General features: G+C 52.4%; 1 protein-coding gene and 1 long non-coding RNA gene across 7 annotated transcripts in view; both read right to left on the reverse strand.

The window, feature by feature from the left end:
* Positions 1-304: 304 nt before the first annotated feature.
* Positions 305-19,105, reverse strand: LOC122448587. Of its 6 annotated transcripts, none has more exons than XR_006271679.1 (3): positions 18,917-19,105; positions 15,178-18,348; positions 305-2,373 (listed from the first exon to the last, which is right to left on the reverse strand). It is a non-coding gene; the product is annotated as an uncharacterized LOC122448587 (long non-coding RNA). The 6 variants fall into 6 exon arrangements; XR_006271681.1 differs by lacking the exon at positions 305-2,373 and having other exon boundaries at positions 10,267-17,131; positions 18,293-18,348; XR_006271684.1 differs by lacking the exon at positions 305-2,373 and having other exon boundaries at positions 10,267-17,399; positions 18,293-18,348.
* A 6,524-nt stretch (positions 19,106-25,629) lies between these two features.
* PREX1 (phosphatidylinositol-3,4,5-trisphosphate dependent Rac exchange factor 1) overlaps positions 25,630-27,349 on the reverse strand; it is a 176,302-nt gene continuing 174,582 nt past the window's right edge. Inside the window, exon 40 of the mRNA XM_043480441.1 lies at positions 25,630-27,345. Coding sequence (XP_043336376.1) covers positions 27,303-27,345 — 43 coding nt within the window. The 3' untranslated portion in view covers positions 25,630-27,302. The remainder of the gene's footprint in view (positions 27,346-27,349) is intronic.

The following is a 27,349-nucleotide window of genomic DNA, read 5'->3' on the forward strand; positions in this document are numbered from 1 at the left end:
CATACCTGTGGGGCAGGAATGTCACTGGGTGGGGACAATATCCCTTTCTTCCCTGCGTCCCCAGCCCAGCACAATCCTAGACCAGGGGTGAACGAACCCACACTGCCTCCACACGGCCCGTCCCAGTGAGGGGTCTGCAGGCCACCTCTCCCCCCACCTCTCCCCCCACCTCTCCCCCACCTCTCCCCCCACCCTCACCCTCACCCTCCGCAGCTGCCAGGCAGTTCCTCAGCCCCGGGCGTGCGTCTGCCCAGACTCCTCAATCCCTGACCTCTGGGGGCTCAAGTGTCAGCGGTGCCTGATCAGAGAGGGAGGTGGGGCAGGGGCGGGGAGAGAAAGAGAAGACAGCAGACAGAAAATCCTCGGAGGCCCCGGAAAAGGCCCCTTTCAGCAGCTGTTGGGGCTCGCGGGCACTCGACAGGCCTCACCAGCAGCTCCACAGTCCTCACCGCGTGCCCGACACAGGTCACGGCTGGGCACCCCAGGGCAGATCCAGCCCGCGGGTGAGCAGGGGTGGAGGGCGCTCCGCACTCGGACACGGGGACGTCAGGAGGGACAGCAGGCCTGAACGAGCCGCACTGCCCAGCGGGTGCCCGCCGTGTCAGGCCCTGCTCTGCCCCGTGCCCTGTGGTCCTAACCTCGTTTGCCTGCAGATCCTGGCACCCTCCAGCTGTGACCGGCGAGGCCCCTGTCAGAGCCACTTTCAGAGACCTGTGTCCACCCGCCTGCCAGGCATCCAGGAAGCCAGGTCCCCAGCGTCCCTCCTGTCACAGCCCTGACCCTAAGTGCCCAGTTCTGGGAAGCGGTCCCCTGCCGGGAAGCTTCAGCTGACAGAGTATTGATCAGAGCGCCGATCGATGGGAGCCTTGAACTGCCCGGCTTCCTGCAGGACCTCGTGACCCTCTGCTCCAGGAGCCTGTCCTCCCAGGGCCAGAGGAGCATCCCGGAGGCTTTGGCAGGAGGCAGGTGGGCGCAGGAAGAAGAGGACTCGGGGGACTCAAGACCCGAGGTTCTGCTCTGCCACCATCTCGGCCCCGAAAGTTGGCATTCTAACTTCTCGAGCTTTATTGTAAGTAATTAATAGGAGCAGCAATTTACTCTCTGTGAGTCACAGATGCCCGGGGTCCAGGGACAGTAACGCACAGGTCCTGGGTCTCGTGATGCTGAGACAGGCATTTGAGACTTTCTTCCCACGGCCGTATTCACGCAGTATCTAGAAACAGCACCTGGCACTTAGTAGGAGGTCGGCAAACGACAGTGGAATAAACGAAGGGACAAAAATGAATCGAGAGGGAGCAGACTGCTGATGGCTGACACTGGGTAGCACCCCCATGGAGTCTCTTAGGTGAGGGCCTCTCTCTCAGGGCTCTGTACCTCATTCATTCATTCATTTAGTATTTCACCTGAACGAGTCTTTACTGAGCATCTACTACGTGCCAGCAATTATTGTGAGTTCTAGAGGTATGAGAAAGAAGAAGTACAACATACAGCGTGTCTGACAGTGGTGAGGACCATGGGGAGAACTGAGGTGGGGGGCAGGCAGAAGTATCAGGGGTCAGAGTTGGGACTTTAACATGCATTGGCCAGGGCCAGTCTCACGCAGAGGTGACCTGGGTCAAGACCTCAAGGAGGCTGTTCGATTCTTCCAACTACCCTATGAGAGACAGAGAACAACCATCTTTATTGTCCACGCGAGTAAAGTGAGGCCCAGAGGGGCTCGGTTACTAGTCCACAGCCACACAGCACCGAGGGGCAGAGCAGGTTCCAGCCCCCACCGGCTGGAACTTGGCTCCTCCCCCATCTCCCCCAGACCCTCAGGCACTCTGGGTCTGGGGGCACCCAGGGCTGTGTCTCCCTTCCCCAGCTCTGGGGCGGCTGTGGCAGCTGCCAAGGAAGGAGCTGAGGACTCTCGCTTCCTCCTGGGGACTCCGTGTTCTCCCCCCGACCACACCCCGCCCCCCATCACCAATTATCTAACAAGGAGGAAAGACGTTGAGAACATAGCTAGAATTCATTTCCATATTAATTCTGGAACCTCATTTTCAGCAGATAATTAAATTTATTTTTAATTACAAGCAGAATATGTGTGCATTCCGTTTGCGTGGGCACGGGCGGGCATGGAGGGGAGAGAAAGGAACACAGCTCTGCAGGAAGGGCCGGCGGGTGTCTCCCGCCCACGTCCTCGCACATCAGCCCATCAGAACCCACGCGGGCCGCCCTGCGGGGCCCAGGGACGACGGTCCCTCCTCGGTCTGGAGGTCGTGCACGGGTCCAGGCGCCCCTCCTGCCAGTCACCAGGCAGACCCCTCGGGTCTCCCCGCAGCGCTCCCCGCAGCCGCCTCCTCCCACGGCCAGCGGCTCCAGGAGTTTCAGCTGAAACAAGGAAAAGCATCGCTCTGTGTCCGCGCTGTCAGACGCGCTCAGGCTCGCGGGGCGTCCTGACCCGGGGGCGTCCGAAACCAGCGCGGAGCCCACCCCGGTGCCCAGAGTCCCTGCAGGGAGCGGACACAGACCTCCCTTCCTGGGAACGCGGGCGGCCGTGCGCGGGCAGAGGCTGGCCGTCCCCTCCTGCCCCCTCCTGCCCGCTCCTGCCCCCTCCTGGGGAGACCCCGGCCGCCCGGGCTGGAGCGTCCAGGCATCCAGGCCAGGTCAGTGCTGGAGGGAGTCCCCCAGGAGGATAGCCTCCTGGTCACCCATAGGTGATTCCCGGGTCCGTCCCCAGCGCTGGCCGCCCCGTGACTGAGGCAGGACGGCCTGCTGGGCAGACCCTGGCTCCACGGCCGCCCCTGGGGAGGGCTGAGCGCCCCCCGCATCAGCACAGCCTGGCCCGGGTCGGGGAGGGGGCCTCTAAGGGGGCCGAGCCCAGGCTGTCCAGGAGGGCTGGGCACAGATGGTGAGGGAGCAGGCCTGCCCCGCAGAGCCGCCCTCGGCCCTGAAGGCGCCTTCTGTCGGCTTCCCCTCCACTCTCCACCCTCCACCCGTGAGGTGGGACCCGGGTCTCTCACAATGAGCTCCCCCAGCAGATGGCAGCCCCCAGTCCCCGGTCATGTCCCGCCTGCCTTTCACATGAAAACTGGGGGGAGACGGCCAGACAGATGTCCACCAAGCCGGCCCGGCCTGGCAGTGGGGACCCAGGGCCACATCCTCATTGGGTGCCTGGAGCGGCCCCTGGACAAACAGCCTCCACTGGGCGCTTCTCCCGCTGGTGGCTCGCTCCCCCAACCCTGTCCATCTTCAACCCAGAAAAATTACACCTGTTTCCCCCTCCTCCACACCAGCCCCTCCTCTGAGGCCACAGGATGGGACTGCCCAGTGGGCTGGACTGTCGCAGGCCTGGTGAGTGTGTGCAGGGCCCCCCATTTTGAGCAAGGCCCCCACCCCAACACAGTGCAGAGCAGAGCACACGCCATTCTCTTCCCCTTCACTTACCCCAGCCTCAGGACGGCCCAGGAAGCCCTGCTTTTCCTGCTCCCGGAACACTCTTCCCCAGACAGATGTCTCACCCCTAACCTCCTTCGGGTGTCTAACTGGCATCATCTCGGGCCCTCTCTGAGCACCTTGCCTAAAACTGCATAGCATCCCAACTCCTGGCATTTCCTATCCTCCCACCTCCACTTCAGCTTCCTTCTCTCCATAGCACTTGGCATCCTCTTAACGTTATAATAACTTCTCTGTCTTGTTTACTGTCTCTCCCTCCTCTCGGGAACATCAGCTCCAAGAACGAAGGGACTTCTGTTTGTTTTACGGGCTGATCTATCTTATGTCCTTTGAACAGTGAGTCCCTGGCACATAGGAGATGGTCAGAGAAAACTTGCCGAATGAACGAGTAAACCAGGGGTCAGACAAAGGAGCTGGGAAGAGCGGGCAGGTAAACAAGAGAGGATTTCCTGGAAGAGGGGATGTGGGTTGGGATGGATGGGATTAGGAAAGGCGTAAAATTGGGTTGGAGAAAATTCCAGGTAGCATAACAGATTCAAAACCAATTGCAGTTTCCCTGGGGCTCAGAACTGGCATATCACACGTACAGACTTCCTTTCTGTCTCCCTCAAATGCTTAGATCTTATGCTGTCTGACAACAGTTCTTTGAAAATTCATTCAATGTTTTATTCATCCTTAAATTCTTTAATGCCGCAAATCAAACAGTCATTGGGTGCTTTGCTAGCCAAGTTCCAGGCTCCTGTGTTGCAAATAATTGTGCTCTTTTGCATACCAAGCAGACCTCTCTCTGTCCCCGGAAAATGAATTTCTCCTGGTGTTCATCGCTCTAATTGCATCCACAGTGGGGCAGAGCAAACATCTTCTCTTCCCGATTTGCATTATGCAAAACCTTAATCTCAAGTTTCTGAAAACAGTGTGAATGATTCACGGCCTTCTGACTCCAGGAAATGCACTGCTTAATCTGCCAGTCCATATAAATGAGATTTATTGGGAGGAAATAAAGGAGCCTTGATACTATAAACTATTGGGGAATAATCATTCATGAGTGTGGATGCTCCATAAATCTGCTTCTTAGGGAAAAAAAATGGGGCAGCTGACCACACACATATGGCTGGATTTATGGCCTCTGTTCAATTATCATATTGAAAAGGACAGTGGACTTCTGTCTCGGGCAAACTCCTGTGCTGTCTGGGGCTGGCCTTCTGTGAACTGATGGCAATCTGGCCTAAGAAAGGCCCCTGGAAGGTAAGGCAGGAAAGGAGATGCTCAGGGTTGTAGCAAGAGCACACAGTATGAGATAGAGGACTTTTTAGCCCCGTGGGGCGAGTTCACTGCTTTGTGACATCAGGCAGGTGACTTAAGCCCTCTGGGCTTGAATGGCCTCACCAGGCATTGTGAATAATGAAATCTACCAAAACCTAACAAACCTACCAAAACAGGTGATTGAGGGTTAGATGCAGGTCTGAATGGAATCTCTGTTGGGCACGTTCTCTGTGCCAGGCCCGGGTCTATGCCCTGGGGAAACAGGAGAGACCACGATGACCTCAGGGTGCTTGGAGAAAACAGACCAGAAGCAGGAAGAAGCCTGCTTGTCCGGGGAAGCTCAGACAAGAATAAGGTCTAGGAAGCGAGTGCTACGGGGCCTGTGACAGTGACCACGGAGAGGGACAGTAACATCAGCCAGAGGACATGTCAGACCCAAGACTGCGACAGTGAGTGTGGGTGACGACAGGTGTCTCAGATGCTGGCCTAGGTCGTCAGCGCCAGTCAGAGCCACAGCAGGCAGATCTGGTCTCCAGGAGCCTCCAGCTGTGGGTGTGCTGGGTTCAGTTACTGGGTGTCAGGACCAAATGCAACCAAATATATTCACTAACAGATTTATTATTATTACTATTTTCATTACCATTTTACAGATGAGGAAACTGAGGTCTGCTGTGGAATCTAGAACCAGCAAGACATTCTTATTTGAGGACTTCCCTGGTGGTCCAGTGGCCAAGATTCCATGTTCCCAGTGCAGGGGGCCTGGGTTCTATCCCTGGTCAGGGAACTAGCTCCCACATGCCGCAACCAACAATCTTGCATGCTTCAATGAAGACTGAAGATCCCATGTGCTACAACTAACCCCCAGCACAGTCCAATAAATTAAAAAAAAAAAAAAAATTCTCTTAAAAAAAGAACATAACCTATTTGATACACACTCTGTCTTTCATCTCTCAATTCATTTGCCTGGATGACTAAGGAAAGGAAGCCTTGCACCTTTTACCAGGTCTTAAGCTATTGTCTTTCTGCTGAGAACCCTCCCTTCTACCTGCAAGTCTGTGATCCTGGGGTTGTCTCTGCAAGCTTTGTTAGCGCTCCAGTAGGGAGGGCTAGAGGAAAACTTACAGAGACTGGGCAGGAAGAAAGGATTTGCTCTTTCCTATCTGCTACCCGTTTTGCTGCTTCTTCCTGTTTCATTGTCCCTGTTAATGTCACCTTAGTGCCCTCAGACACAGCAGCACCAACCAGCCAGGACTAGGTGATTCTCAGCCCCACGGTTCCAGTTCTGCAAAGTCCCTCTCCCAAGCTTCTGCTTTACTCATTACAACCCTTCCCTCAGTTCCCCAGCCACAAAGGGGTAGCTGGACTTCCGTGGTGGTTAAGAATCGGCCTGCCGGTGCAGGGGACACAGGTTTGATCCCTAGCCTGGGAAGATTCCACAGCTTCTGAAGCCCGCACGCTCTTGAGCCCACGTGCCACAGTTACTGAAGCCCACATGCCCTAGAGCCCATGCTCTGCAACAAGAGAAGCCCCTGCAATGAGAAACCCGCACATTGCGACGAAGAGTAGCCCCTGCCTGTTGCAACTAGAGAAAGGCAGCAGGCAGCAGCAAAGACCCCGCACAGCCAAATAATTGTTTTAAAAGGGGGTATCTGACTACTGCAGTTGCCACCTCTGACACCTTAGTGAAGGGATGGATTTTTTTTTTTTAAGAGCCATATAGTAAATACTTGAGGCTTGCAAGCTACATGACCTCTGTCTCGACTACTCAACTCTGCCCTTGTAATGTAAGAGCAGCCACAAACAATATGCAATTTGTGGGTGTGGCTGTGTGCTAATAAAACTTTATTTACAAAGAGAGACAGCTCACCTGTGACCAGTGGTTTCCTGATCCCTCCCTCTCATTGCATTGCAATTCTTTAATACCTCATTAACAATTATATAAATACACTATTAATATTGTTGTTAAAAATAACTAGCATGGTTTCTGACTCCTGACTGGGCTCTTCCTCCTATAGAAATTGGAACCAAGATCAGGGTTCACATTGGACTTACTAAATAAGGCATTTAATGTGCTGCTATTTTTGGCCCAGCTGGGTCCAAACAGCTGAATACCAACGATGCAGTGGAACACTGTGATATTTGGTACAATGAAAAAAAAAATCTCTGAAGACGATACTGTGGCAAAAAGCAGAAGAGCTGGCGTAGATCAGAGGCAAGATTTTGAATACGGACTGTTAGCTCTGAGCGATAAAAGCAAACTGCTTCTTATAGTCCTTGCAAATTGGTCTAGAAAAAATGAAGCATCTGCCAGGTCAATAGCTGCACTGGAGGAGTCAGGGGGTCGTTGATCTACTCAAACAAAGATAACATGTCTGCAACAGCAGCTGCAACTGAAGTCACCACCTGACTGGGTTTACAGTAATCCACAGTCATTCTCCAAGGACCATCTGCCTCTGTACAGACCAATCGGGCAAATGAAATGGAGACGTGATGGGATTCCCCACCCCCACATCTTTCAAGTCTTGGAGGGTGGCAGTAATCGCGGCAATTGACTCCAAAATGCTATCCTGATTAGGAAGGAAATTACCAAATGGTTTCACTTAGGTCTTATTACTATCATGGACTTTATGAGTCCTTCTAGCTGCCAAGAACCTTGGGAAATGGCATGGGGGCGGGGGGGGGGGGGGAATCTGTAGACTTACTGGGTCCCCTGGGATTTGAATTTGGGTCAAAATTCAATTTATTAATATTAGGATGTCTCTAGTGATCCAGTGGTTAAGAGTCTGGCTGCCAATGCAGAGGACATGAGTTCGATCCCCGGTCCAGGAAGATCTCATATGCCATGGGGCAACTAAGCCCACGTGCTGCAACTACTGAAGCCCACTCGCCTAGAGCCTGTGCTCTGCGCCCAGAGAAGCCACCGCGGCGAGAAGCCTGCACACCGCAGCTACAGAGCAGCCCCCACTCGCTGCAACTTGAGAAATCCCACGAGCAGCAATGAAGACCCAGCGTGGCCAAAACTAAATAAATAATTTCTTAATTCAATTTATTACCTGATCTCTCAGGGGGAAAAAAAAAATCAGACAAGAGGTCATGACTCTCCATTGCAGCAGTTTCTGGCCACCAGATCTTTTTCTATTCCATAGTTCAAATAATATTTCAGTTCACTGCTCACCTATTTCATTTCTAATGACACTGTGATGAATAAGCCATGAAAAGATTTCCTGAGACAGTCTGATGAGCACTTCTTTTCTTCAGGAAAATACTGTAAGTGTGTCCATCTTATGTTTGGGGGATCAATGCTGTCACTTGTCCTCATCCCTACATCTCCCATCTGGTCTCTCCCTCTGGCATCTCCACCGTTATATCTGGCCTCCTGAGAACAGCCACACGGAGATTCTCGAGAATGCAGATGCCCCCTCACTGACAGATTCCTTAATGCCTCAGTGAGCGGAGTGTCTGACAGACCCTGGGGGGCGTGCAGCAGGCTGGGGGGCTGGTGGTGCCTACCATTCCCAATAAACTTACTCCAGCATCCTTGAATCCCTCAGCCTTGGATTCCTTCATTTACCTCATGCAAAGAACATTGTCATCCCAACCTCATTAAATGACAGCCATCATTGAGACCAAGGTTTGTCACCAACCAAATAAACAGAGCCAGGCTTCCTAGGTAGCTCAGTGATTTAAAAAAAGAGAGAGAGAGACTTGGGTTTGATCCCTGGGTTAGAAAGATCCCCTGGAGAAGGAAATGGCAATGCACTCCAGTATTTTTGCCTGGAGAATCCATGGACAGAAGAGCCTGGGGAGCTACAGTCCATGGAGTCACAAGACTCAGACACACCTCAGTGACTAAAAACAAAACAAACAGAGCCACTTTCAGCTTCATGAGCCAACCATTAAACTTAGAATCCCTACTAAATGTACCAAGTCAAAAATGTCCTTTGATCCAATGTTATTGCTGTCCTCCTCAGTCTTAAGTCTTATAATCTGTTCCTAAACATACTCCCCAGGTTTCTGCCAACATGAATCAGCTAACCTTGCAATGATTTTGGTGTATATGCTGTTTCCTCCCAGGTAAGACTTTGCACTGTCCCCTTAGAACATGCTGACCTCTGACCCTAGTTTAGTAGCAACAAGGGTGTTTGGGGTCGAGCTTGAGGGGAGTAGGTAGTTCCTTGCAAGGAAACCTTGAACAAGCTTGTAGGGAGACCTAGGAAGGAAGCTGCCTCTACTTCTACCTGGACCCTGTTCCTTTTTCTCAATGTTTGTGTGATTTCCAGTGCTCACTACAAGGACAGACATTTAATAAGTACACAATAAATATTTCTTGGATGGATTAATAACATTTTTAAGAGTAAGAGTCAAACATTTTAAATTCTATTTTATTTTTAACTTGTAACAAAGCAACTAACTGCCCTGCAGTTGTTCATTTCCCATGCTAGCAAGGTAATGCTCAAAATCCTCAAGCTGGCTTCAACAGTATGTGAATTGAGAACTTCCAGATGTACAAGCTGGATTTAGAAAAGGCAGAAGAACCAGAGATCAAATTGCCAACATCGCTGGATCACAGAAAAAGCAAGAGAATTCCATAAAAACATCTACTTCTGCTTCATTGACTACACTAAAGCCTTTGACTGTGAGGATCACAACAAACTGTGGAAAATTCTTAAAGAGATGGGAATACCAGACCACCTGACCTGCCTTCTGAGAAACCTGTATGCAGGTCAAGAATCAACAGTTAGAACTAGACATGGAACAACAGACTGGTTCCAAATTGGCAAAGGAGTATGTCAAGGCTGTATATTGTCACCTTGCTTATTTAACTTATATGCAGAGTACATCATGAGAAATGCCAGGCTGGATGAAGCACAAGCTGGAATCATGATTGCTGGAAGAAATATCAATAACCTCAGATACGCAGATGACACCACCCTTATGGCATAAAGTGAAGAAAAACTAAAGAGCCTCTTGATGAAAGTGAGAGAAGAGTGAAAAAGTTGGCTTAAAGCTCAACATTCAGAAAACTAAGATCATGGCATCTGGTCCCATCACTTTATGGCAAATAGATGGGGAAACAATAGAAACAGTAACAGACTTTGTTTTCTGGACTCGAAAATCACTGCAGATGGTGACTGCAGCCATGAAATTAAAAGACGCTCCTTGGAAGAAAAGCTATGACAAACCTAGACAGCATATTAAAAAGCAGAGACATTACTTTGCCAACAAAGGTCCGTCTAGTCAAAGCTATAGTTTTTCCAGTAGTCATGTACGGATATAAGAGTTGGACCACAAAGAAAGCTGAACGGCTAAGAACTGATGCTTTCAAACAGTGGTGCTCGAGAGGACTCTTGAGAGTCCCTTGGACTGCAAGGAGATCAAACCAGTCAATCCTAAAAGAAATCAACCCTGAATATTCATTGGAAGGACTGATGCTGAAGCTGAAGCTCCAATCTTTTGGCCACCTGATGCAAAGAGCCTGATACTGGGGAAGATTGAAAGCAGGAAGAGAAGGGGACAACAGAGGACAAGATGATGGTATCACCAACTCAGTGGACATGAGTTTAAGCAGACGGTGGGATGTGGTGAAGGACACAGAAGCCTGGCATGCTGCAGTCCATAGGGTCAGAAAGGGTCAGACACGACTGAGCGACTAATGATGACGACAAAGCAACCGTCAAAACTTAGCCTTTTCCTCTTGTTAAACCTCATGTAACAGAACCCCCAGACCTTCACAACTGGGAGTGTGATTCTTGGAACTGAACAGATCCTCAGTAACAGCTAAGTGAATGAACGTGGCAGACTGCCTCCAACAGCCTCGCCCAGAACCATCCATCTCTCATATACTGCGACTCAGTGGCAGCTAAGAGACTGTGTACGGGGGACACATCTGACTCCACGGGTGCCAAGCCAATAGCCACTCTCAGGCTCCAATCTCAAACCAATTCTGATTTGATTCAGGCACCAGGAAGCCCGAGTTTCAGAACACAGACGCCCCTCTCAGCCCCAGGGTGTGATCTTGATGGACTCAGGCCAGTGACTCTCAATCCATCAGATGCAGTGACCTCTCCAAAGAAGAAATGTATTTAATGACCTTTCTACTGCCCTGGAATGAAAGTCATAAATAATTAATCTACGACATCACAAGTACTTAAAAACCCATTATAATGCTCTAAGTGGATTATAAAAAAGAAATAAAAGAAAATAATTTGAAATAACATAAATCATATTTCAGTATGCAAATGAACAGCTATAGACATACAAAAAGACATGACGAATAGTCAGATCCTTGCCAACATCTGGAGAATAAGTGTGGATGTAAGTGAATAAGAACAGGAATCACCCTACAACAGAAGGACAGGAAAAAGAAAGAGAGACTAGAATATAAATAGCATAGTCAGTATGCATTAAAATCTTACAAAAATATTTTGTTTGGATATGAAATTGACACAGGTTCTAAGCTCAGATGATTAAAGTGGCTCTTCACACATGTGAAAGATCAGTCTGTCCTGAGTAGACTGTCTAACACATTGTAGAACATCAAGCTTTCTCAGCCCCACCCTCCTCAATGCCAGCAAAGTCACCAATCATTGAGACAAGCCAAAACACCCTCATCTCCAACATGTCTCCTGGGGGGCATACCTCTCTGGTAGAAAACCCCTACCCAGGATTTCCATGTTGGTCCAGTGGGTAAAGATTCTGCATTCTCAATGCAGGCTCGATCTTGGGTTCGATCCCTGGTCAAGGCACTAGGTCCCACATGCTGCAACTAAGAATTCACAAATAAAAGATCCCCCGTGCCGCAACTAAGACCTGACGCAGACAAATAAACAAATATTAGAAGAAAAAAGAAAACCGCTGGTCAATGACAACCAGTCCATTTCTTTTGCCAGCAGCTAGTCTAGGAACAAGCATGGGATGCAAGTTTGGCTGAAGTAACACGAGAAAAAAATCCACTGGGAGCTTCTGGAAAAGGTATCCTGAGTCTTAAAAAGAAGCAACAAGAATAAAGACACATTTTTCTTGTCTTTCTGCTTCTGGGCTCTGTGGCCTGAGGTTGTGGTACTTGGAGCTGTGGAACCTTCCTGCACAGATCAGGGGGAATAGCTGGGAATCGAACCAATGGAAAGAAGACAGCACAGCGGGAAGCTGGAAGGAACCTGGGTCCTTGAGACACAGCCTCTGAGCCGGCCAAACCCAGAGCTGCCCCCTGGCTCCCTTGGTTTATGACATAATAAACTGTCCTTCCTATTGAGCTACATTTGCGAGTTTTCTATTCCTTGAAGCCAAAGATACTCCATCTGTGACAGGTAGGGTCACTGCTGATCATTACCATCATTCCTTCTATTTGGTGAGCAAAACCTGCAATTTACAACAAACCAGGACTACCTTCCTACCAGCCCTGTGAAGTGTGATTTACAGTCCCCATTTACATGTAGGAATGTTTAGGCCAAGGAAGTCAGACCACAGGCTAAGCGGAAACGAGCTCTGGTCCTTGCTGAGTCCCACTGCAGAGATCCCCCTCCATCCCACACTGCATCTAGGAGGCCTGGTCAATTCTGTGATTTGATGTGTCTTCCCAGCCTCCATGCCCTAAATATCCACATCCCCTCATCATCATCACTTCACATTCTCATTAGTGGGGTAACTTCCCTGGATTAAAAACCGGAGCCTCTAGACAGTCCTCATTAAAATATGCATATCTCATCTTGAAAGAACTAATACGTATTTATTAGCACAAATGAGTTCTTCATTAGGTCTCAGATGTGGCAAGCATTGAAAGAAAAGAGACATGGGACTGGTAAGTTTGGAGCTGAGTCTACTACCAGGATGAGCTTTTATTCATTCACTCATTTTTTCACTCTTTTATTCATTCATTCATTCCTGCACTCACTCAGTGAAAACTTATTAAGTGCATCCTAGGTGGTAGAGGCTGTGCTATGACCTGGAAACCCAGCCTTGGGCCAGCTACTGTTCCGCCCTCACAGAGCTGGCTTTCAAGTGGGAGGAGATAGTCAATAATCATATGAGCAGGATCACAGATCTAATAAACCCCATGAAGAAAATAGTCCAGTCTGATGGAACAAGAAGAGACACCATAGGAGACAGGAGCTTCCTTAGACAAGGGGGTCAGGGAGGCCCCAGGTGGAGGAGCTAAGACCTACTTGGCAGGCCCCTTTCCCATGGCAACACGGGCCTCTGAGAACAGCCCCTTGGGCCCAGGCGCCTGGCCTGAGGAATGGGCGATGCCTAGCAGAGGGGGATGCAGGATGTGAAGGATGATGCAAGAAGCCAGAGACAGCACCCCTCATCTGCACTTCCGTGGGGGGCTTGAAATTCAGGAGTACTGTGGGGCCAGGCAGGGGCACCAGGGAAATCCTGAGCCAGGCTGAACTGTCTTTGCTCTGGAATTTTCTATGCCCAAGCTGGCAGAGTGTCCAGTGTGCAGAGTGGAGCTGGAGAGTCACTGTCCAAAGGGAGGAAGAATAAGGAGCATCAACACAGTGCTTCTTCACCGATTCTGCTCTCGGGGCTCTTGTTTGTTTAATCGGGCCTCTGAGGGTAGGGGGCATTGATCGGGTTGGGGGAGGGCGGCATTGTGCCAGCTTAGAAGTCTTGTGAAAGTTACACACACACACACACACACACACACACACACATCCACGAGTGAGGCTACTATTTATTAATCACTGTAATTAAGACGGAAGCTCTTTCTGCAGCAAACATTTCTCTTTGGGAACTGACATGGAGACAGAAGCACGATTCCTGCAGAATCAAACAAATCCTGTTTTTACCTCCTCACTGGTTAGTTTTGCAGTATCAAAGGGATTATCCAGGAGGGAAGATCTGAAAGAGAATTAGCTACAGGCCATGCTGTTCTCCAGCGAGGCGCCTATTGTTAAACCTGAGTCATGAATGAGAAGGAAGAGGCCCCCCCCTCCCTTCACTGGGTGCCCCAATGGAGCAGGTTAAACCTGAGTCATGAATGAGGAGAAGGAAGCGGCCCCCTCCCTTCACCGAGCGCCCCGATGGAGCAGGACACTCTACCGCAGGTCATGCTCTTGGAGGCGGTTACCAAGTTCTGGTTCCCAAGGAATCTCTGGAAGTCAGCGGTGCCATCCCCACCCCAGGCACACACAGGGCTGCACTTCTGGTCCCCTGTGGCTGTGGCCACGTGCTCCTCCTGGCCAATGAGAGGTGAGCACAGTGACCAGGCCACCCACAGGCTGGGGAAATTAACAGCCCGGGCAAGACCCCTCCCCACCTCCTCTTCCTTCTGCCAGGTCTGTGGTGACGTCAGAGAGGGCAGACCGCTTCACCCAGGGTCACGAGGAGGAGGCTGAGCCCAGCTCCCAGCCGCCCTCTGGGGACCTGCAGTCTGAGCAAGAAATCAGCCTTGATGCTTCAGGCCTCTCAGCTCAGGAGACTGCTTGTTAGGCAGCATAACCCAGCCCGCCTGACTGTGTGTCAAGTGTTCAGACAGATCCGAACCCAAGGGGAGAGCCGTCCCCATCTGCTGAGCTCCGCCATGGCCCAGGCACTGTGCTCAGTCGTACGATGTATATGGTGTGTATGACGAATATCAGTGTGGCAATTATTCTTCTCCACTTTACAAAGGAGGAAATAACAGTAACAGCCCATCCCCTGAGCAGGGATGATGTGGCAGGGACTTGTTACGTACGCACTTGAATAGAACTTCTTCAAGCCTCATACTAGCCCTGGGAGGGAAATGCTTCTATTTATTCCCATTTTACAGATGAGAAAACTGAAGCTCAGAGTGGTCATGCATATACCCAGGACCACAGAGCCAGTAAGTGGCAGAGGTGGATTCTGAACCAAGGCCCTTCTGACTCATTTCCGGTTCCTGCTGACCTCACCCTGGGTCTCTGGAAGGGACCTGAGGGCTGGGGCAGGTTGTGGGGTACAGATACCCAGGGACCGTGTTTTCTACACTCTCTGCCAGTGGAAACTGGAAGTGCTAGTGTCAGAGCATCCTTAGTTTCTGGAGGCTGGAGGGAGATGATTCTCAGGGGTAGAGGCTGTGTGGTCACACAACCCTTCACCCACTTTGCATTCAGCCAAGCAGCCCTCCTCCTGTAATCTCCATGCCTCTTGGTCTGGAATGGACCCCTCCTTTGAATAAACCACATTGATTCCGCCTAATTAGCTCCTCAAATGAAATCACAGGTTATTTTGGGAGCAGCATCCTCACAAATGTTTCCCTGGAGCATTCAGGTGGAAAATGCAGATAAACTCACCTCTTTGTGAAATAAATGAACACATTTTGTCCCCAGTCCCCAGGGCCCCAGCCTATCCCAGACCCGGGCTTCACCTCCACAAAAGGCCTGAATCTTAGACTCTTGGAGTTGCCTCAAATGAGGCTGTCTTGAGTCAAAGAGAAACTGTGGGCTACGCTGCCAAATAGCCATCGCGGCTTCCTGGGCAGTTCTGTGACCCGGTGCGGATCACAGGCTTTACCTGTGCTCGTGAGCCGAGACCCACACCAGCCCCGGGTGGAGCACGCTGCCGTGAGCCCATGCAGCAGATGGGGAGACTGAGGCCCAGAAACCAAGGCACTTGTCCAGGAGTTTGAACCCAGGAAGTCAGGCCACCAAGTTCAAGCACTGAGTCGCCTGCGTCTTCACTTGTCCGTCTGTCCTGGTCCTCATGTCTGTGCGTACCTGGAATCAGTGCGGTGGTTTTTAATCAATGCAGCTCTCATTTTGTGAATAGTATAAGATGGGTGTTCATTAGTTCATGTCAACATTTCAGCCAGCCCATGGTTTTAACAACCCTGTTTTACCATTTCTTCATTTCTTATGTAGCAGGAGCCCCCCAGGATGGAATCACGCTGAGGGTCCCCTCTCTGACAGATCCCGCGCTCAGGGGCAGCGTCTCTCATTCCACCAGCTGCAGGCAGGCCTGGGGGTTGGCAGTGAGGATGCCGTGTGCCCAAACCCTACCCCTTGTGTCCTGGAGCCCCACGACCCTGAGTGAACCCTCCAGCACCCCCGCCCATCTCCGCAGCAGGAGGACGGCAATCACAGCGCCCCTCACGGATCTGCTGGGAGGAGTCAAGGAGGTGACATGCACATGGGAACCAAGCCCAGCACCTGTTAGGTGTCCAGTTAACTCTGAACTTCACATCAACTGTTCAGTCTCAGACAGGATCCCATTCCTCTGGTAACTGGGAGGAGAGAGGTTGGATTTCCTTCTTGCCCACGAAGCAGGGTCAGACACTGGATGCTGCCCCTGAGTCAGACCCGTGGAGCAGAGGAGGGGCTCATGGGGGAGGGAGGGAGGGTGGTCCCCCCCTTGCACAGCTGAGGCTCTGCACACAGGACCCTGGTCTGGCCTGGCTGAGGACAGGACACAGACTTGGCAGCCCCTCCCACAGGCCCCCAGGCGACAGCACCAGGACCCCCGACGGCTCCCTCCCAGCGGTGCGGGAAAGATGGGGGGGCAGCCCCGCCTCCCGCATCCGAGCCCCCACCCCCGCCTCCGGAAGGGCTGGTCCCCTGCAGCCTGCCGCTCCATCGTCCTGCAGCGTCAGAGCCGAGGCAAGTCCCACCCGCCAGGGTCGACCCGTGCTCTTTTCCTCGGAGCTGTTTGGGCCATAAGCCAGGAAGGAGAGCGGCCAGTCTGTGCAGCCCCCTCAGGGCTGGCTGTCCTCCCCACGGCGTGTCTGCGGGGTCCTGTCCCCAGGACAGCCCACCCCCTCCCCACCATGTGTCACCCCCACAGTCCCGGGGGCTCTGGGGAAGCACGGAGTTGACTGGGGGCAGCTCCCCGTTACCTGGGGACCCTCAGCAGGGCCAGAGGAGGGGGCAGAGGATGGGGAGGCTTTGACGGAGAGAGGGGGCACGGCTAGAGGAAGTGGAACGATCTGGAGGCTGAAGCCAGGGCAGCAGGGACAGACCCCACGGGAGGGATGCCGGGGCGGCTCTGCCCTGGGAACCTGGGCCTGGAAAGTGCTGGAAGGAAACAGCAGGGAGGCCGGGGCAGTGCCCTCCCCGCGTGCTGGGCAGAGGCTGGCTGAAGCCTGCCCAGGAGGGGACGGGCTTGTGGGAACGGACCCCTCACCGGAGCCCCTCGGGACTTCTGGGTGGGAAGGGACAAGGGCCGAAGGCTGCGACAGGGACTCAGGTAGAGGAGCGCCCGGCCTCCCCTGCCTCCCCTGCCCATTACTGCCCATTACTGCCCCTGGACCACACCCCAGCTGCAATCTGAACTCAAATCTCAACCACTATCCGTGTGCGAGGAATCGAGCTGCAATAACAGGAGATGAAACTGGTGAAGGTGCACTCCTTACCTCCAGTCAAGGAGAATCCTGGAGCAAGAGGGCCATGGCTGGCAGGGGCTCCGCTGAGTCATCGCGGTCCCAGTCCAGGATCCCTGTTCCGCTTGGCTCGGCCTGACTCGTGAAGGGGACCTGAAGGAGCAGGGGCGGGAGCCACGGGGATTCCCGGGGAAGAGCTCATGCGAAGGCCCAGCTCGTGCAAACAGCTCATTCCTCCGTGAGGAGCACTGAGGCCAGAGCGGCAGGGGCAGAGTGAAGATGGAGAGAGAGGCGCGGCGGGAGGTCCGGGAGCGCGCGGGCCCGGGATCTAGAGCGGCCTTGCAGGGGGTGTGGGGTCTGGGGCTTTCACTCAGAGAGGGGTGGGAAGTTCCTGGAGGGTCTGAGCGAGGACGGACAGGACCTGACGGATGTGATAGGATTTCTCTGACTACAGTTGTGGGGAGGGGCGGTAGGGGGAGCGTGGGAGCCGGGAGACTAGTGAGAAGTCCGGGACATCTGCGGTAAACGATAATCATCTGGATCAGGGTAGTAGCAGGAGGTGTGGACAGGAGTATCCAAGTGCTCAAGATTCAAAGGAAGGCAAGGGCCACAGAGAGAAAATACTCTGCAGGACGCCGCCTCTTTCCAGGGAGAAGAGATTTTCCCAGAAGGCCCCAGAGTACAATGCTTGCATCTCATTGGTCAGACGTGAGTTAACATCCACCAATCAAAGCAAAGGGGCTGGATCCTAAGGTTGGCTTGTATGATGGCAAGGTGGCAAGACCACCTTCATAATCTGTAGGGCCCACTGCAGAATAAAAATCTAGAGCCCTTTATTTAAAATTATTACGAATTTGAAGGCTGTGACAGCAGAGCCTTAAGCTAATTACGAGCTCTTCTGAGCACAGGTCCCTACGGAACTGCATAGGTCACACAGCCCGGAAGACAGCCCTGACTCCTTAATTCACCCCCTGAGCTGAGCATGAGGCGCCCCCAGACAGACTGCAGGAGGGAGCGCAGTGGGGAGGTGGCCCCAGTCTGGGCTGCAGTCTCAGCAGCCTGAGATCCGGGTGCGTGAGTTACGGCCCTTATAACGGGGCAAAGGCCAACGGAGCTGCTGGGAAGATGTGAGCGACATGTATCACGTGTTTGGAACGGCGTCTCTTACTATTTTCTTGACCTCTAAGGAGGAGATCCGCGTCCTTCCCAGCCTCTTGGTATCACAGGATTGTAACCCCAGGACTCCAGGAGAGTTTCCCTTCCCTACCTCCACCACCAGCCTGAGTGCCTGCAGTTCCCCCATTAGTCATCTACCTTGTCGCCAGGAAAGCCCTTGAGCTCCCCTGCTCTGGAGTTCATCAGCGAGGCGGCTGCAGAGAATAGACAGAAATGTAATTATATGTCACCATCGTGCTACATGTTTCATGAAACACAATAGGAAAAGCACAACATATTGGAGAAACAAAATGTTATAATCCCACTTCCGTTCTGGAGAGTGCGCTGGTCTTACTTTTAAAAGCACTCAGAAGGGCAGAGCTGTGATGGCTCTGTTTTCATGTGAGAAAACTGCCTGTCCTTTGCCCGAAGCCCTCCAGTGCTCCTCTGATTCCAGCTGTGAACCCCAGAGCCAACCAGCCCCCTACGTGCCCTGGTCCCTGCCCACTCTGGCATCATATCCTCCCCACCAGCCTCCCTGCCCAGTGGCCTTCTCACTCCTCCCGCAACTCACCAGGAGGGGAGTTCCCACCTCTGGACCTTTGCACCTGCTGTTTCTTCTGCCTGGCACCAGCTATCTCTGCTCCTCACATCTCTATTCAAGGGTCCACCCCAGCAAGGTTTTCCCTGGGCATTTATTAAAATAGCTTTCACATCCACCCCTGCCCTCCCTCCTGCCTGATGTATCTTACTGGCCTTTATGCCATCTGACATATTACATACCCATGTGTCCATTGGCTTTTTTGTCTGTCTCCTTCCAGCAGAAAATGAACTTCACAAACTCTTCACTGGTGGGACAGTGGGCCTAGAACAGGGCCTGGCACTCAGCAGGCCCTCAGTAAATATTTTTTTAATGATACTGGTGAGGATAAGCTGCTGCTGCTGCTAAGTCACTTCAGTCGTGTCCGACTCTGTGCGACCCCATAGACGGCAGCCCACCAGGCTCCCCCGTCTCTGGGATTCTCCAGGCAAGAACACTGGAGTGGGTTGCCATTTCCTTCTCCAGGTGAGGATAAGAGATGAGCCCAAATGAGCTGCTGAACCAAACACAGAGTCACATACAGGCAGACCTCGGAGAGACTGTGGGTTGGGTTCCAGACCATCACAATGATGCGAGTCACGTGACTTTGGTTTCCCAGTGTATACAGCAGCTGTATTTACACTATGCTGTGCTGTGCTTAGTTGCTCAGTTGTGTCTGATTCTGTGTGACCCCACGGACTGTAGCCCGCCAGGCTCCTCTGTCCATGGGATTCTCCAGGCAAGAATACTGGAGTGAGTTGCCATGCCCTCCTCCAGGGGATCTTCCCAACCCAGGGATCGAAGCCAGGTCTCCTGCATTGCAGGGTGTTTACACTATACTTTGGTCTACTAAGTGGGCAATAGCATTATGTCTTTAAAAAAAAAAAAATGCACGTGCCTTAATTGAAAAATGCTCTATTGCTAAAGAGTGCTAACCATCATCTGGCCATGTAGGGCTGCCACAGACCTTCTATTTTTGAAAAGACACAGTATCTGTGAAGTGCAATAAAGCAAACCCCAGTGAAATGAGGCCTGGTTGTATGGGTTTCTGCAAACCTCTTGTGTGTCAGAGCGCTGGGGGGGAAACATTCTGGTGGGGGTCCTCAGCCCAAGGTGGCTTTGCATCATCTGTTATGCCCCCCTGCGCAACCAGACCCAGCCTGACGGAAGAACATTCCTGTGCGGACACTCAGCTCCATCCTGGTTTCCTGCAAGGGACCTGAGGCCCCGGTGAGGGTGACGGCACAGCTGTCCATCACCAGTGAGGGAAACAGCAGAGGGCATCCAGGGGGGCTGGTCAGGCCTCAGACGTCACAGGCAGCAGAAAGACACAACTGTGGACTTTCCAAAACCTGAGGATTAAACAAGCGTCAGCACCTCTCATGGGAGGGTGGGGGGATGTGTATTCATTGGAATCCTCCTTCCTTCACTGATTCATTCTGCCAGAGTCAATAAGGATTGACAGAGCACCTAGGATGTGCCAGCCACTATGCTAGAAGCTGCAACACAGCCATGAGGAAGGCAGGCCCCGCCCCTGCCCTCTAGAACCTGCAGTCTAATCGGAGCAGACAGACAATTTGTTATTGTTGCAGTGGTTGTTTAGTTGCTAAGTCATGTCTGACTCTTTACAACCCCACAGACTATAGCCCACCAGGCTCCTCTGTCCATGGGATTTCCCAGACAAGAATACTGGAGTGGGTTGCCATTTCCCTTCTCCAGGGGATCTTCCCGACCCAGGGATCAAACCCAGAGATCGAACGCAGGGATCGACCCCAGGTCTCCTGCATTGGCATGCAGATTCTTCACCTCTGAGCCACCAGGGAAGCAGACAATACATGAGTTTAAAAATACAAAAGTAAATGAAATACAGAATGGGATCTGTACCACAGCAGAAGGAAACAGCGTGCTGTGTTAGGGAGTCAATAAGCGATGCTATTTTTACTCAATCAGGAAGGCTTCTCAGAGGGGGTGGTTTCAACTGAGACCTGAATAGTGGAAAGGAAGCAGCTACGGAAGAGTCAGGTGGGAAGAGGGTTCCAGGCAGAGAAAGTAGCAAGTGCAAAGTTCCTGTGGTGGGAACAAGGAATGAGACCAGGGGGCTTGAGGAAGAGAAAGAAGGCCCCGGCGGCCGACCGTCAGTCCAGTGAGGCTGAGGGTGGGAGGCAGGGGGAGACTGGAGAGATCAGAGACCCCTGCTGTCTGGTCAGCTCCGCCAGGAGGCCTTGGTGGTGTTGGAGGAGCTGGGGGCACTGGAATCAGCCCCTCTGGATTCAAACCCTAAGGCTACATGAACTCAAGCTGGGCACGTCACGCTCTTGGCCTCTGTTTTCTCATCTGTAATATCGGATGAAGAACTGTTCTCTTCCCCCAGGCACCACAGGAACGGATGAGGTTCAGTGATCAGAATTCTTGTCCATGGGGCTGAGCCGTCCTCCCGGTCTCAGCCACTCATTCGCTGATTCATTCCAGTCAAGCCAACACGTGCGCTTGAGCATGCACACAAGTGCTATGCACCAGGCCCTGTGCCATTAGCCCAGCACTGGCACACAGTAGGTGCTCGAGGCAGGGCTGCCACCAGTGTCTGCAGCCGTTCCCAATCTGCCAGGCCTCAGGCGGGTTTCCTCTCCCTCCGCCTTGGCGACAGGCCCAGCCTTTGGGACACACGGTGGGGGCAGTCCAGAGCCAGCACTGAAGACATGCCCTCCTCTGGGAGCTTCATGTCCAGAGGGAGAAGACGGTCAGAGACGCGGGAGGCTGCTCTGTCATTAGAAGGCCCTTCCCACCACACCCCAGTGCCCTGGGGTCCCTACTAGATGAGACAGACAAGAATCCCTGCCCTTGAATGGCAGGAGACAGAAAAGGAACAAATAGACACAGGGCAGATTTCGGCCAGGTGAGAAAAATTAAAAGGGTGAGGGGAGAGGGTAAGAAGAAAGAACAGGAGGTGTGGTGATGTTCGAGCAGCCTGAATGAGGGGGAGAAGTGTGAGGCCACCTGGGGGAATCACACGTGCAAAGACCCTGGGGCAGCCCCCTCACGGCAGGAAGGCAGTAAAGCACCTACTTGCTCACGATAACCATCCTTTCGTTAGTAAGAGCTCTTCACCCTTTCACTCCCCTGGCCCCATTTCTGCCAGGTCCTGCCAGATTCTCCCATGGGGCCCCTGGGCAGAGAGTCTCTGAAATCCAGAGACCGCTGTACTTCCCACACGCTAAACGCACGATGTTGCTACCACCGCCCTGGATTCAGCAGTATTTCTGAGCTGTGTGACCATAGGCAGGTCACTTAACTATCTGAGTCCATCCCCTCTTCTGTAAAATCAGGCCTCCGTAGTACCTATCTCAAAGGGCTGGTATGTGAATTACAGGAGACGACGCCTTTACGCAAAGTGACCGATCGGTGCTGAGTGATCAACACGTGAGAGATTCTGAACGTTGCTATTGGTCCTTCAGAGAGGTCTAGGAGAGGCTGACCAGAAGATCAGAAGTCCTTTCTGAGGAATTGAGTTCTCCCAATGACAGGTGACAGAACTGAGGCACAGAGGACACGGCTCTGCCCAAGCTGCCCTCTCCTGTCCACTCCCAGGCCTCTAGGTGATGCTACTAGTGCCCAGAGAGGGGCCGCTTTCAGCTTGGCTTTCTGATCCACCTCCCCTCAAAGTTCCAAAACCCTGGAGACTTAAAACGAGAAGCCCTTGCAATTGTTCTCAGAGGTTTGGCCAGGACTCCCTGGCCCACAGCGCCACCTGGTGGTCAGTGACTCCAGGCAGGTCAGGGCTCCCCGCCAGGGAGGAGGGGACTATTAATAATTTCAGGTTCCTGATCACAGCCCCCTCATGAACATCTGTTTTACAGTTTACATCCTTCTCACACATCCAATTGCCAGGGAAGAAAGACGGGAGAGGAGGAAAAGCATAAGAGAAAAGAATATAAAAATAAACAGTCTAGCTCACAGACATGTATTATGGGACAAAGGGTGGGGGCGGGGGGGGGAGCTAGGAAGGAAAGAAAACCGAGGGGAAAGAGGCCAAACTAATCAAGAAAAAGGGAGAAATAAAGGCGGGGAAAAAAGTTTGACCAAGAAAAAGAGAAAATATCCACACCAAGTCAGGCCAAGCCCAGACCAGAAGGGCAGAGGACAGGACCCATATTGCAGACAGTCTCAGCCACTGCTGCCTCCGTCCCAAAGGTGTGCACGCAGAGCAAGTGTTTGGGTGGGAAGCCAGGCAGGCAGGAGCTGGCAACACTCAAGCCCTGGAAACCACAAGCTCTGGACGGGACACGATCCCTGGCGCCACCTGCTGGACAGATGGGGTACCACGTTTATCCCCAGGAAGTTAGATTTGGATGCAAATATCTCCATTTCTCAGAGAAGGAAAACTGAGGCTCCAAGAGAGATGGTGACTTGTTAAGAGATGGTCACTCAGCAAGTACAGCAGCCTGCCAGGTATAGATGTCTGAAGACATCTGACCTCAAAAGTCTCAGCCCAGGTCTCTCCCCGTCCTCAACAATCCAGCCCAGTCCAAAAACAAGGCCAGGTGCAGAGCATGTGGTTAGAGGCACGTGCTTTGGCCACACGCAGCTAGGGTGTGGGTTCCTGGCTCTGACAGTGATGAGCCTTCTTTTTTTGTTGTTTATCAGTGGTTCACTGACACCCAGCACTGGGCCAGGCCTGGGACAGAACAGACAGCATGGATGTGACTCCGGCTCTTAGGGTGTTTCACTGATGGTGGAGAATGGTAAATATATAAGCAGTTACATTTAGATAAAATCACAAAGTGGCCAACACACTCCATACCACCTTTGGCTTTGTGTGTGGCTTTGTGTGGCCCCCGACACAGCCCACACCAAGGGACCATATCCGAGTCAGCTCCGTTTGACAAGTGGAGAAACTGAGAAGCAGGGGGAGCAGAGAACCGGGGGTCAAGAGACTCACCAGCTGCAGGGGTTCACCCATCTCTCGATGCTCCGTTGGTCAGCGCAGCCACTCTTGGTCACCAGTTCCTCCCTCAGCCAACATCGCCATGGCAACTCCAGAGCCGAAGATCTGGAGATTCAGAAGACCAGCACTGGCCAAGCTCGCCCAGGCAGGGCCATCCCGGAGATGAGTAATCAGGTAAAGGAGTGTGTTAGGCCGGATGGGAGATGGAAAACTGACTTTGCTCAAAGACAGCGGCCACGCCCCAGCTTCAGGTGATATGTGACCAGGCAGGACACATGGTCCCACAAGGGCCACTGGGACCAGAGCATCTGAATTTTCAAAAGAAACCCAGATTCAGGATTTGGAAGTGAAAGCTGCTGGTTCTTGAGTGTCCAATTCAAAATTAGGAAAACATCAGGAAAACAAAAACAAACCATATCAGTTTCCAAGTTTCAGCTTGCCAGTTCAAGACGTCTGGTCATTTACAAAACACCCCTTCTCTGTCAGCAGGCCTTCATGCTCCTCTTTGTACCAAGAAAGGCCTTCCAGAGCAAGAAATAGCCCCAGGCTTCCACCCATTTGCTGATGCAGCTCTGCTGTCTGAGAAGGGATGTGACTTGTTCAAGGCTGAAGAGACCTTAATTCTCAGTTCCAAACCAAAGCTGCCCGTGGCCATCACTGCAGGAGAACTCTCATCTCACTGCAGGCCCTCTGGGTGCAGAACAGGACACTTCTGCTTCCTGTAAGTGTCTGCCTGGAGGATGGCAGCAAATCCTCCCTGCTGACCCCAAATACATATCAAGGTGATGGCTCTCCCCTTAGAGTGATTTTCCCAGGATCCAAATACAGGCTTCAGATAATTCAAGTAATCAGTCCATCACTGTGCCCCAAATCCCACCAGGATCTACTCTCATCTATTATGTTATTGAGTCTTTTGAAACCTATAATTGAAAGACACAAGGCTCTTTCTCCAGAAGGGACCCAGAGCCTGGGTCTGGAGAGAATAAGCTCTGAGAGTTAGTTTGGAAGGAAAAGAGATGAAAAGAGAAGGGGCTCTGGTCCAAAACGGCAGGACTCAGGGGAGGCCCAAGCACACCCATGAGAGTGAGGGCTTCCAGAAGAAGGCACCCTCAAAGAAGCCCTTCATAGAGATCAGTGTTTTCCAAAGTGTGGGAAAGAAGGGAAGAGAGAGCGATAGGGAGGGAAGGAACAGGGTAGGGAGGAGGGAGGGAGATGGAGAGAGGCAAAGGGCAGACAATTCAGGCCTGAGGATTAGATTTCTCTGGCTGGGCAGACAGACCCAGGCAGCTTCATAAAGATGGCTCAGAGCCTGGGTGGGTGAGAACCCGTGGACAGCCTTGGGACCTAGACCACAGGACCCCGTGTGCGGGTACCATGTCTGCATGGCTCTGTTCTGATTGGCCCGTGTGTGGCCAGCGTGAATTCTGATTGGCCAGGAACCAGCCAACCACGTGTTGAGCACTTGGAACTCCACTCCCGTGGGATTCCGGACCGAATGGACCTTGCAGGTTGCGGTGATGGATGGCTCATCCCTTAGACCACCCGGATGGCCCATCACTCAGACCACCCTGATCCTTGGGCACACCTGAGACAGGGAGTCCTGGCATGACACCAGCAGGAGGCAAGGGAATGCCTGGAGAAATAGTCACATTTTTCCACCACCACACTGAAATGAGTACTCAGAGCCCAAAACAAAGGCGAAATAACACATACATAAAGACAGTGATTTTCTTGGCGCATCTGAGATGCAGACCCACCGCAGGATCTCGGGTAGTCCTCATCACTCCCCTGCAGGGAATATACACATACTGCCCTCGTTTTAGGAAGAAACTGAGGTTCAGTGTGGTAACTCATGGTACCGATGGAACCGGCCTCCGCGCCATCTTCACAGCAGTTGCTCACTCCGCCTGTGACACGTGCAGGCTCAATCACCCCCAGGCCACCAGGTTCAGCCCCGAAGGAAACCACCACAGATTAGGGTCTTTGTATTATAAACCAACTTTTAATAATAATAAAAAAATCTATCATGAATTGAATGAGAAGATCTGTACATTGTAAAGTAAACCAGTGCACAACACCCTTGCCCGCAGGGAACCCTCTCCCTTTCTGCCATGGGGTCCTCATTTGTATCTGGCCACCTCTGTCCAGCAACAAGCTCACCTCTTGCAATCTGATGCAGGGTGGCAAGAGAGGGAAGGCGACTCCTGGGGATGCAGGGAGCCAAGATGTTGGTGCAGCTTCAAGCCTGCAGGACAGAGGGAAACCTACACCTGATCTCACCCATCAGCCATGGCTGGAAAGACATTTCCCTGCTGGCGACAGGAGGTGGAGGGGACAAACTCTGGGGGGAAGGGGGCCGGACAGGGGGCTAGATCTTGTGTAGGTTCCTGTGCCCAGGTGGGCAGGGTTGCTTCCGGTCTCTCTGGCTGGCTGAGAAGTCCCAAATGCCCTGCTGCTGCCTTGCTCTGGATTAACATTAAAAAATAAATTACAGAAGCCACCTCTCAGGATATCTCAGCAGCCCCTCTACCACCGAGGACACACACTGGTGTGGGACTGCCTCTCCAGTGGATGGTTCAACCCCCTCCAGCCCGCAGGCCTGGCCCAGCCACCTCTGAAACCCTTGGAGCCAGTCATTCAAAAAACAAATAATTCACCCTAATACAGGCCAACGGCTAGAGAACTGAGGGTGGGTGGGGAAAGGAACCCTAGTTGATATCTGTAAGCAATATCTTAAGACCCTAATACTAAAAAATGAAATACTGACATTTCTTCCATTTTCAATAATTTAGTTTTTTTTTTTTTTTCTTTTTTTAGTAGAACTGGGAAAAGTTGTCAATACTACTTTATGTTGGTCCCCTGTTAGACAATATAGCTTTCTTTGAAATTTAAAACGCAAATATATACTCACACAACCTGGGGGGCGGGAGGCGGAAATCTCAACACAACCAACGACAACATAAAAATCCCAAAATAAACCATAGAGAGTTCACGCCATATAAATAAAGTTGGGGCAAATCTTGTGCCCTGGGCTGATGGCTCCAGTTCCAATGGCGTTGATAGAGTAAGCCAGGGTGGCTTTCAACCGTCCTCTTGGTAATAAGTGTTGTGCCCTGTCCCTCTGTCTTTCCTGGCAGAGGTCTGGCTTTTCTGAGTCCATTGGGGAGGTTAGTACAGGGTTAGAGGGGGATCTGGAAGCTAAGGTGAGGAAGAGACACGTGTGGTCACCTGGAATGTGGACTTAAAGGAAACCAGGGGTTTCCAAAGTGCAGGGTGAGTCATCCCGAGGGAGTTGGGGCCACGGGCCTCCAGCTGCGGCGCCCCTGACGTCTCCCCTGTGTCCTGGGGACTTTGGGACAGGAGCGCAGGCCCTGGAGGCACCCAGCAGTTCTGTGGGTCCCCAGGACGCCCTCTGGTTTCTGGCAGAAGTGTGGAGAACGTGCCGGCCCAGGGCCAATCGCCAGCTCATCCACGAGTGGGGGCACCATTTATCCTCCCAGGAGGTGACGTGATGGAGGAGGCCGGGCAGATCTCAAGGCAGGCGGAGCGGAGGCCTCGGGCCAGCTCTGGAGAAGGCCGCGTGGCCCCCTGTGTCCTTGCAAACCCCGGCTCCAGAGGATGCAGCCGGGCACCAGGCACCTCGGCGTTTAGAGGTCTCCGTCCACCGGCGGCTGGCAGAGGCGGTAGAGCCTGG

This window comes from Cervus canadensis, chromosome 10, assembly GCF_019320065.1.
Source record: "Cervus canadensis isolate Bull #8, Minnesota chromosome 10, ASM1932006v1, whole genome shotgun sequence".
NCBI lineage: Eukaryota > Metazoa > Chordata > Mammalia > Artiodactyla > Cervidae > Cervus > Cervus canadensis.